The sequence below is a fragment of the Belonocnema kinseyi genome, chromosome 10, assembly GCF_010883055.1.
Source record: "Belonocnema kinseyi isolate 2016_QV_RU_SX_M_011 chromosome 10, B_treatae_v1, whole genome shotgun sequence".
NCBI classification, from domain to species: Eukaryota; Metazoa; Arthropoda; class Insecta; order Hymenoptera; family Cynipidae; genus Belonocnema; species Belonocnema kinseyi.
The window spans coordinates 35,901,522-35,914,144 of record NC_046666.1 but is presented as its reverse complement, the minus strand read 5'-3'; the positions used below and the strand labels follow the sequence as shown (position 1 = coordinate 35,914,144).

The following is a 12,623-nucleotide window of genomic DNA, read 5'->3' as shown; positions in this document are numbered from 1 at the left end:
AGCTCCAAGGAGATTATGTTGAAAAATAAAAAAAAAATTTACCCAAAAAAAATTGTTTTTATACTTCATTCTAAGGACTTATTGAACTACCCTCGTAAATAAGATACATTTTCAACAAGAATGGAATACTTAGATTTTCAATTTTAAAAAACATAATTTTTTATTTAAAAAAAACGAATCACCCAAAGAAATTAATTTTTAAGTAAAAAAATGTGTTTTAACAAAATAATTTGAACTTTAACCAAATCATTCCATTATTTATCAGAGTATTTAATTTTCGAAAAAAATATTAATTTTTTTTAGAACAGTAGGATCAGACTGTGGGTTGAGACTGATTCAAACATATTAAACTAAATAGGAGAGGGAAACTAATTTACAAAACGAAAAGCCAAGTAATTTTAAAATGAAAGTTGATGATTTATTGCTAACACTATTTACATAGGAAATTCGCGTCTTATTCTAGCCATATGGGTATTGGGAGTTTTAGGCTTAAGATATAGTGGGTGGGTGGGGGGGGGGTATCGCGTACCTTGGATTTGTAAACACGCTAATAAGGGATGCGAGTGTGGTGGGTGGTCCAGTTGTAGGCACGGTGATGAAGACTGCATGCCAGTCGGGAGGAATCAACAGAGATCCTGGTGGGGGGGGGGGTCTTGGTTTGGGTCTTCTTCGCTCGGGCCAGGGTTTGAGCGGAGAGGCCAGGGAGATTTACATTGGGCCGAAGCCCGGAGTGATCTCACTTCTGGGTCTCACAGACCGTACTTTTATGGGCTTTAGTTCAGCTGCGACGCACCATTCACGACGTAGCGAGTGGGGGTTTACTAGCGAGAATCGTTTTGGCGATGTTGCTAGGACGGGGTTTCGCGCGATTGGCTTACTGTAAGTCAAATGACAGGTGAGGTTAGGATGCTCAGGCAACGAAAGAAAGAATCATGGATGATTGCTAAATATAAGTCATGGTTATAAATATTATTTATAACCATGATTATAATTTAGCGGACATCAACAGATCAATTTTCAACCCCAAACTGTGAGTTGTCAGTAAAAAAGTTAATTCCCAACCGAAACCGATTTTACTTTTAATTTTACATTTTTACCCAAAACAGACGAAATTTCTTTCTACGAACATTTTAATTTTAGATAAATAAAAAATAATATTCAACCAAAGAAATGAAATTTCTACAAAGAAATGCCAAGTTTCACCAAAAAGCATTGATATTCTACCAAAAAAGATTCATTTTTAACGAAATACATTAATTTTTAACTAAGTATTTGAATTTCTCGATGAATTTTTAACCAACTAGATGAATTTTTAAATAAAACAGATGAATTTAAAGAAAAAGTGTAATAGATATATTTTTAAACAAAAAACAAATTTTCAACAAAATAGTTAGGTTCTCAGCCAAAGAAATAGATTTTGATCTAATATAATGAGTTTTCAACTAAAAAAATTAATTTTGAACAAAGTTGTTTCACTTTTGACCAAAAAGTTTCATTCTTCTACCAAGTTTTTGAATTTTCAAGAAGAAAGTGAAAAATTTCTTCAAAAGAGAGCAAGCTTCAACCCCAAAATGTGAATTTTCAACGACAAAATTATTTTTTAATCGAAGCAGGTTAAGTTTTAATTAGTAAGCTGCATTTTAAACCGAATATTTAACAAAATAGTTGAATTTCTAACCGAAAATATTTCTTCTGTCAAAAATTTAAAAAATTTTTTAATCAGAAAAGCTTTTGCTTCATTAGATCACAAATACCATCCGCTGGCATCAACAATCTTTTATTTTGAATTTTAAAGAATATGGGCTAAGGGGTATTATTTTTGGTCTAATTGGGTTTATTTTTTCCATAACTTATGCTTTATTTTCTTGGAAAAAATTATCATTTTGACGAAAATTAACCATGAAAACATTTTTAAATATAAATGAAAGCATTTTAAAAATTAATACAACATTTAAGCAAACATTTTTTTTAAACATTTTTAAGACAATTTGAGAGCGTTCACATATTACCTGATGCCCCACTCCCTCAAAATGCTACGTGACGCTTGAAATAACCCCACTCCTTTTTTTAAATTATTATTATTAATAATAATAATTTAAAAATAGAATATCTATACAAAAGTGAATTTATGTAATCATCAATCGAACTTAGACGGCTACTCTAACATAACAGATTAGGATCCTTCCATATATTTTTTCCCCTTATTAAAATATTTTTTCTTTCGTTGTTTTCAAAAAGATTTCTCTTTTTCTCGTGTTTTCAATTAAATTTAAACTAATTCCTGAGAATGTTATAAAAAAATCTGACTAAACCATTCTTTTTTTTTTTTATTTCAATGGTTTTGGATCAAAAATTCTATTATATTGTTAAAAGTTTATTCATTTTGTTAAAAATGCAAGTGTTTTCCGGAAAAGTCATCTTTTTCTGTAAAAAAATCGACAATAGCTAAAAGTTACACTACTTTGTTAACAAAAAATTATTCTGATTAAAGATTCATCTTTGATTGAAAATATAAACGTTTTGTTGAAAATTCGTTTAATTTTTAGTTGAAAATGAATTTTTTTAGCTGAAAATTAAACTATTCTACACGGAGAAAACGATATCGCAAGAATTGCAATATATACAGTAATTTCTGCGCTATGTATCGTGATTATCACATTATTGTAGCGTAAATCCGTGATATCGTAAATTGCAAGACTTTGCATTATGTTATTATTTTATTATATTATATATGCGAGGATTTTAGTAGTGGCCAAGCGATGTTAGTGCATTATAATCCTATATATATAGAAACTCGTAACCTCCATTTGTAGCGGTTGGGCGCTGAATCTTACAATGGTCAAGTTAATCGCGTATTTTATGGCGACTGGCGACATCTTTCTTCAATGTATAAAATCATAACTTTTTAATATTTTTCATTATCATATGGGATAATCTATAAAGCATATAATTTAGTTTTATAACAATTTTATTATATTACGTAATTTTATTTTATATTTCATTAAGGTAAGTTGTGATTCATTTTGTTAATACATGTAAAATGCATTTCCTTAGTATTTCAATAATTCTTATTTAATGACATATTTTATGTTTTATCATTTAGGTTCATACATCAATTATAAATTGTGTAATTCCATTCTTTAAAAATTTTGATCATTTTTACAATTTTACAAACCATTTTATGGTTTTTCATAATTAGCAATGTGCATTATATTTGAATATAAAGTTATCATAAACTAAATTATAATTAAATGAATTTATTATTTTCATGTTTTAATTATATTAATGATTTAATGTTAAAAATAACTATATATGTAACTTTATTAATTTTAAATTTTACGTACGTGAGTCATTGAAAAAATGTTCCGACGTTTCAGTTATAATGATATTTTATTAATTTTTATATCTGCAAATTATAAAGCTTAATATTATCATGTTATACATGCTATTAATTTCTTATAATAATATTATATTTATATTTTATGCTTTAAAGTTATCTACAAAACAAAAATTAAATATAATTTTTATCAATTTTTAATTGGTTTATTCAACTTTACAGGAATAATCATTTAAAGTTTATCTTAAAAATTTATTTTTTGAAATAATATAAACGATTATTGCATTAATAGATATATTGCGAAATCATTAAGTTTAATAATATTATTATATAAATTATAATTAAAATTTTGATTGAAACATAAAGTTATTATAAGCTAAATTACAACTAAATAAATTTATTATATTAATGTTTTAATTATTTTAATGATTTAATGTTAAAAAACTTGTTATTTATAGATTAAAATTAAATAATACCGTATTTTTGCTTTAACGTTATCTAATAAATATTTATTAACTATTTAATATTGGAGTTATATTAATTCTAAATTTCACATAATTGAGTCATTAACAAAATATGTTTTTTCACATTTTAGTTATAATAATATTTTCATGATTTATATATTTGCAAATTATAAAGCTTAATAATATTATGTTATACGTGCTTATAATTTTTACAATAATATTATATTTATATTTCATATTTTAAATTATTTACAAATTTAAAATTAAATATAATTTCAATTCATTTTTAATTGGTTTATTCAATGTTACAGGAATGATTTTTTCAATTTTATCTTAAAATCTAATTTTGCTAAATAATATAAAAGATGATGAAATTAATAGATATATTGTGCAATCATTAAATTTAATAATATTGTAATATAAATTAAAATTTAATAATAAGAAATAAAATATCAAATTACATAAAGATTGGATTTAAATTGTTTAATATTTACTAATATAAATATGCTATTTCCACTCAGATTATGTAATTGAATATTAGCTGTTACTTTCGTAATAAAAATTTCTTTTTTTCTTTTAAATACTTGTATTACAACTATCTAATTTTTTATGGTGCTTCCGATATTGTGAAATGAGTATTTAAATTCAATTTTCTAAATTATATGTACACATATTTTAATTTTTTAACTTAGCTAGGAAGCTTATTTTTAAATTAACTGTGGAGAAATGCAGTTTCAAATTTGAATGAGAATATAATGTAAACATTATTTTTATGTTTTCATGAAAATAATTGTGTAATGCTTTTTATATTGTGAAATGATTAATTAATTATCAACTGATTTGACTAAAACTCACATTTTCTGAAATTAGTTAACGAGTTTATTAATAAAGAAAAATTTTAGAAATGAAGTTTAAATTTAAAAAAATGTATTTACTAAAAATTATTTAAAGGTTTTAGTGGGAATTATAGTTTAATGCTTCTTACTTTGTAAAATGACTAATTGATATAAGCTGAATATTTTTTTATAAAATTTAATAGAATAAAGATTAAAATTTATTGCCTCAAATTCAAGTAACATAAGTAACAAATTAATTAATTATTTGCTTGAAGGTTTTATAATCGAACATTGAATATGATTTGCATAATATAAATAAATTTATTTTTAAATTACCTCTATTTCAATTAAGTAATTTTTCGGAATTATGCTGGTGTTCTGAGATTAATATTTTCATTTGGTTTTCAAAAGTATATATAAAAATATATTAATTTTTCCTCTCAAATTAATATTAAGTCACTAAAAAATGAAATTTTTGTAAATAAAATTTAAAATCAATGAAAAAAATTATTTGAGGCTTTTTGTGTTGTGAAACATTTAATTCCTTATTAGCTGATAATTTTCTTCACACTTTCTTCATATTGGTGACAACGGTTCTTAATAAATTGGGCGTATAGAAATTCTGTTTAAAAATTTAAAGAGTAATATACACATAATGTTAACATTATTTGAATGGTTCGATGAAAAGAATTGTTTCATGTTTTTTATTTTGTTAAATGATTAATTCATTATCAACTGATTCTACTAAAAGCGAAATTTTATGGAATTAGTTTAAAAGCTTATGATTAAATAAAATTTTTATAAATAAATGTTCTAATTCAAAAAAATATATATATCAAGTTTAAGTTACTTGAATGTTTCATGACAGAATTGTATTTTTAAGGTCTTTCTTTTGTGAAATGGTCAATTGATTATAGCTAATTAACGTTTTCTGATTATCGAAGTAAATAAAGATTAAAACTTAGTTCCTGTAACTGAAGTAACATAATTTAATCATTGACTTAAAGGTTCTATAATGGAATATTAAATATAATTTGAATATTAAAAGTTCATTTATATTTGCAACTATATTATTTCATACAGATAATTTTTCAAATTATTCTGCTGTACTGAAATATGTATTTGCATTCGATTTTTCAAATCATATGGAAATACGTTTTAATTTTTTTCTGAAATTAGTATCAAAAGTTACCAATAAAACAAATTTGCAACATTGAATTTGATATTAAAAGAAAACGTAGAGTACAAATTATTTCTATGTGAAAATGAAAATTCACAACATCAAACTAGATAAAGATTCAATTATAACTCTTTTTTTTAATTAAGTATTTTATGTTGTGCAATAATTGTTTCTTAACATCTTGCTACTATATTAAAATTTCAGAATATTGTATAATTTTAGAACAAATTTTAGTAAATTTAAGAGATATGTAGAAGTTTTGAAACGATTAAAAATAATGAAAATTTATAAGATATTTTAGGACTTTTTTAAAAATTCAGGATAATGACATAAATTCGTTAGGTTCCCAAAACAATTTCTTCTTGATTTATTAATTTGCAAAATGACCTTTAGAAGAAAATTCGAAAAGATTTTGAAACATCAAATATTTCCTTAAATTTCGAAAGAGAGTAGAAGATTTTAAAGTAAAGTGTTTCAGTTTCGTAACATTGAAAAATAAAAAATAAAATAAACCATAAAATTCTCTAAATATAGCGAAGATTAACATAGAATAAAGAAGATTTTTAAACTGCAGAAGATTTTTAAAAAATGCAGTATGCAAAAGTTTTTAAACAAAAAGAAAGCCAGACAGCAGTTAGGATGTGGCAAGGTAAAAGGGTTTAAAATAACTTTACGTAATATGTGAACAAGAATATAAGTGTTCAGAAAATTCATGTATTATGTTAAAAATTCGTGTTTTTCGTTAGAAAAAATCATTTTCTTGGTTGAGAATTCTAATTTTTTGTTAAAATCTCGCATTTTTTTTGAATTCATTTTTTTAATTTTATTTTTATTTTTTACTGAAAATACGTATCTTTGACTTTAAAATTCAACAATTCGGTAGAAAATTAAACTATTTGGTTCAAAATTAACTTTTTTTTAATTCGTGTTTTTTACTGAAATTTAAATTAACTTGCTACATAATTGAACTATTTGGTAAAAAATTAATTTGTTTATTTTGAAAAAGTAGCTATTTCATTTTTGATTAAAAAATGTTCAACTATTTGGTTGAAAATTCGTCTTTTCTAGTTGAATTCGCCTTTTTGAAAATTCGTTTTTTAACTGTTTTCTAACATTCGACTTTTTAGCTTAAAAACTAAACTATTTTCTTAAAAAAATTTTTCATAGATAGAGAATTAATCTTGTTTGTTGAAAATTTACGAATATATACTATATTTTGTTTAGGATGAACTATTTTGTTAAAAATTCGTATTTTCTCATTGAATTCAACTATTTCATAATTGGTTGTTGTTTTTTTTTGCTTTGGAAATTCATTTTTTCAACTGCAAAATTAACTATTCCATTTTTGGCTTAGGACTTATCTTTTTTCGTTAAAAATTCAACTATTCGGATGAAAATGTATGTATTTTGTCGGAAATTCTTTTTTTTTAAATCAGTTGTTTAATCTGAAATTTTAACTATTTTACTTTCGCTTGAAAACTTTTTTCTTTATTTGAGAATTCAATTATTTTCGTACAAATTTATCTTTCTTGATTAAAAATTAAGTTTCTGTTTTAAAAAATCGGCGTTTCCGATTAAAAGATCAACTGTTTTTTAACACTCGACTTTTTAGCTTAAAAACATAACTAAATATTTTCTTGCAAATTCTTTTAATTATGTAGAAAATTAATCTTGTTTGTTGAAAATTGAAGTATTTGATTGAGGATTCAATTATTTTGTTAAAAATATGTTTATATTCATTGAATTCAACTGTTGATAATTTTCTGTTTTTTTACGGAAATTAGAATTTTTTAACTGTAAAATTAACTGTTCCGTTTTTATTTAAAAACTTAAGTTTTTTATCTAAAAATTTAACTATTTGGTTTAAAATAAAATTTTTGTTAAAAATTTTTTTTTTCAAATTATTTGCCTAATCTAAAAATTTAACGATTTCACTTTTGGTAAAAATAACTTTTTCCATAAGAGTTCATTTTTCTTAACAATGAACTTTCTAAATAACTTTTTCTGCAAAAAAATTACAACAATGTGGATAAATATTTATGTATTTTATTAAAAGTTCGTCTTTTAGAACAAAATTAATTTTCCTGGTTAAAAATTCAGCAAGTTGCTACCAAATTTAATTAATTCGGTAAAAATATGTCCTTTTGAATTTAAAATTAATCTTTTTACGGTTGAAGTCATCTTTATTGGTTAAAAATTCACCTGAATTGGTTGAAACTGAGCATTTTTGTCGAAAATTTAACTCTCTTCAAAAAAATTATTCTTTTTGATCCAAGTATTCAACTATTTGGTTGAAAATGCAACTACTGAATTTTTGTGTTTCGAAAATCCTGATCTTTCATCACGATTTTTAAGATTTAAACATTTCAATCTAAAGTGCAAAATAATTATCTTGAATTTAAAAATGAAGCATTTCGATGACGTTTATGACTATTAATAAATTAACTGTAACATAGAGATGGCAGAAAAAAGTCGCAATATCATTATTATTACTAACACAATAAATAAAATATGTTTATTTCACAATAAAAAAAATTATTTATCTACTAATTTCATCGTTTATTTATTAAATTTATAATTGTAAATATTATCTTGAAATAAGCATATTTATTATGATCCTTGAATCCGCTTGAAATTGTATTCTGAATAATCGGATGACTATAAAGAGAATCTAATGTGGCGATTTGGATTCTGATTGGTTGGCAATAAAATCTGATATAAATTCAGCTATTTCGAACCCAAATGTACATTTTGAATAGAGCAATTTACCTTTGCCACTCAATTTTCTCTATAATGCACCAAAAGCAAACGTTTCGTTTGATTTGCAGGAATGAAAATAAAATTTATTGACACAAATGATATTTGAAAATCGTTTTTCAGATGGGGAAGCACCCAAAGTAAAAAATTGTCCGAGCGATATAGAGATTACAGGTCAAAATGGATCAGCAATCACGTGGGTGGAACCGACCTTCACGGATAACGTCAAGATCATGAAGATCCAAAGCAATGAGGTAAGATTTTTTTATTTAATACAAATATTTGCATAATTCAAAACGTGAAAATTATGTATTATTACTGAAACAAGTAAAAATAGCGCATCAGACATACTTTCTACACGCTGCTTATTTTGATTGACTATATATCAAATTAAAATACCTATGTGCTTCAATTAAAATCACTATGAAATATAATTAATCATCACAAATTAAAGTCAATATTAAAATAGCTACTTCGATTTTTAATTCTAGATTTTAAAAACTAAAAACTCTTCACTTTAGAAAATATATAAATAACAAGTTTGAAATTTTGAAATTCAGAAGTCAAGTTTTGAATTCTAATTTTTTGAAATAGAGAAATAATTTTAATTGCCGTAATTGTAAACTCTTCAGTTTAATATATTTGAAGTTTAAAAGGCATGTTTTGCGTTCTAGATCTTCAAAATTGTCGCAGCTTCAAATGTAAATCATCAAAATTATATGCATTTTTTTAATTGAGACACCTGAAACTTGAATAATTTTCCATGGTAAATTTTCAAAACTAAAAACTCTTCAATTTTGAAGATTTATAATTCCAATTTCGACTATTTTCAAGAGTAACTATTAAAAACTTTTAAATTTAAAATATTTATGAAAACATGTGTTCATTTTTAAAATTTTGAAGATCAAAAGTGAAGCCTCTATTCTAAATCTTCCAAACTGATTAAATTTCGAATGTAAATTATCAAAATTAAAGAATTTTTAATTATACATTTAAAAAATTTTAACTCTTTAATTCTAAAGATACAAAGTTATAAAATTTTGAAAAGTTAAAATTTCAAATTCTTGAACATTAAATATAAGGAATTATGAATTTTTCAATTTCCAAGATTTATATTCCAAAGGTATGTAATTCAAAAAAGTTTTTTTAGAATAGTGTAATTTTGAAGATATGATGTTAATTTCTTCGTATTAAATGACGTGCAATTTTAAACTGTTCAGTTTTAAAGATTTATAATTGAAAACTCTTCAATTTAAAAAAAGTATAAATAACAAATATTGAATTTTAATAATTTTGAGAATTTTGTAAACTAGAAGTAAAGTTTTAAATTATAAATGTTCTGAAATTTAAATTTTCGTTTGTAAATAATTAAAATTATGGAATTTTTAATTGCAAAACGTAAAACTTGCATAAGTTTAAATTGTAATCATATAAATTAAAAGCTCTACAATTTTAAAGATTTAAAATTACAAAGTTTAAAATTAAAATTGATTTAAGTTCAAATTTATAGATTTGCAATTAAAAATTCTTCAAGTTTGAGGATGTATAAATTAACATATTTAACCCTTAAATGACACACCTCCAAAAAAGAACGTAGCTGACACTTTGGGTCTTACAGACCCTAACGTTTTTAAACTGTTATAGAAAGTTTAATTTTTAATATTTTTGTTAAGAAGTTTTTTTTGGGTATTCTTTAACATCTCTTCTAAAGAATCAATCGGTATAGTAACTTAAATTTTATTTTTAACACTTTGAAAAACAATGGAAAATTCATGGAATTTACGAATTTTATATTCGTTCAAAAATGGTATGTGGTCCAATGGACCCTTAGTGTCGTTTAACGGTTAAGTTTCAATTCTTTTGAACATCAAGAGTGAAGAACTTTTAACTCTGAGTCTTTCAAACTGAAAAATTTCAAATGTAAATCGCCAGAGTTACTGAATTTTTAATTGTAAATTTTCAAAATTAAAACCCCTTCGATTTTAAAAGAATTTTCAAAGTTCTGCATGTTTGATGATCCATCAATTCTGAAAGCTTACAAGTGCAAAATCTGCAGTTTTGAAATTGTATAATTAAAATTTTAAAAATTTAAATTTTTATCATTCTGAAAGTCAAAAGTCAGGTTTTAATTTTAAATCTTGCAAATTAAAGAAATTTCGACTGAAAATTATGATAATAATAGAATTTTTCATTGTAAAACTTAAAACTTGCTGAGCTAAAAAAATTTAATTTTAAATATTAAAAGCTCTACAATTGAAAAAAAAACAAATCAAAATTCTACAATTATAAAGAATTACATTCAAAATCCCTGGAGCTTTAGAGATGTCTAAACAAAAATTATTAAATTTTGAAGATTTTAAAAGTTAGTCAAGTTTTCAATTCCAAATTTTTAAAATTGAAAAAACTTTGAATGTGAATCATGAGACTTCCAGAAATTTAAAATTCAAAACTCCACAATTTTCAAGGCTAAAACTGAAAATTCTTGAATTTTAAAAATATGGAATTATAAATTATTTAAGTTCAAGATTTTTATTTTATAGGTGTCCCATTGTGTTAAATTTTTTGATTATATATCAAGTAGTTACAATTTTAAAGCTTCGCAATTAAAAATTCTTCAGTTTCACGATTCGCAATTAAAAATGTTTGAATCTGGGAAATCAAAAGGTAATTTTTCAATTTTAAATATTCCAAAGTGAAGAAATTTCTAATGTGAATTTTCAAAAATAGAAAGTTTCAATTTTAAAGATTTACAAGTCAAGTTGCTAAAAGTTTCTGCAATTAAAAATTAAGTTTGAAATTCTAAATCTTGCAAAATAAAGAAATTTTTAACGTAAATCATCAAAACCCTAGAAGTTTGTAATAGTAAATTGTCAAAATTAAAAACTTCTTAATTTTTAACATTTACAATTTAAAGCTCTGCAATTTTGAAGTGTTGCAATTGAAAATTATTGAATCTTAAAAATGTAGAATTACAAATTATTCGATTTGCAAGATTAAGTCTTAAAGGAATATAATTAAGATTTTTTTTAGAATAGTTCAATTCACTTTTGATAATTTGCAATGAAGAATTCTTGAATATGTAATTCTGAACTTTGTTTAAACAGTTCAATTCTGAAGATTTACCATTGAAAATTGTTTAATTTTGCCTATTTACAATTTTAAATTCTTCTATTTGAGACGAATTGCAATTAAAAATTTTTTTAATGCCAATATTTTCAATTTAAAACCCTCTAATTTTAAAGATTTTCATTATTTGGAAAATCAAAAGTAAAATTTTAAATTCCAAATTTTCCAAATTCAAGAAATTTTTTATGTAAATCCTGAAAATTCACGAGTTTTTAATTTAAAACTTTGATTCTGCACAAATCTCTATAGTTTATTCTCAAAATAAAAAAGTTCAATTTTAAATATTTAATATTTTTAAGGTTTACAATTGAAAGTCATTAATTTTGATGATTTTTAAGATCAATTGACACGAGTTTTAATTCTCAATATTCAAAATTTATTAAATTTGAGATGAAAATTCTTAAAATTTTAGAATTTTTATTGCAAAACAATTGAGAATTCTTGAACTTCGAAAATACATCATTGAAAATTATCCAAGTCTTAAGATTTATAATATTTTAAAGGCACGTAATTTAAAACCTTTTCTTAAGTAGTTCATTTCTAAAGAATTACAATTGAAAATTCTTTAGATTTTAAAATATTCGATATGAATATTCTTTAATATTTAATCAAAATAAATTTATTTTGAAGATTTCAAATGATTATTTATTCAATTTTATATATTTGCAATTGCAAATTCATCAATTGCGATAAATGACTATTTGTACATATAGGAGTTTTAGTGTGAATAAATTGAGTAAATGCATGTAAAGATAATTATTATAAATGTAATAATTCGTTGTTTAAAGCCTCTGGATTCAAAAAGTTGAATAATAAATACTTATGATAAAATACAGATCTTTAAAAACTATTATGCAAAACTCTTTCCATCGCACTTTGTTTCCATTTAGATCCTGGAAAGGAAAGTTATGTAATCCTCCATT

General features: G+C 23.2%; 1 protein-coding gene across 1 annotated transcript in view; it reads left to right on the top strand.

The window, feature by feature from the left end:
• Positions 1-12,623, top strand: part of LOC117181711 — a 235,881-nt gene that overhangs the window by 201,056 nt on the left and 22,202 nt on the right. The window contains exon 13 of the mRNA XM_033374648.1: positions 8,698-8,828. Coding sequence (XP_033230539.1) covers positions 8,698-8,828 — 131 coding nt within the window. The remainder of the gene's footprint in view (positions 1-8,697; positions 8,829-12,623) is intronic.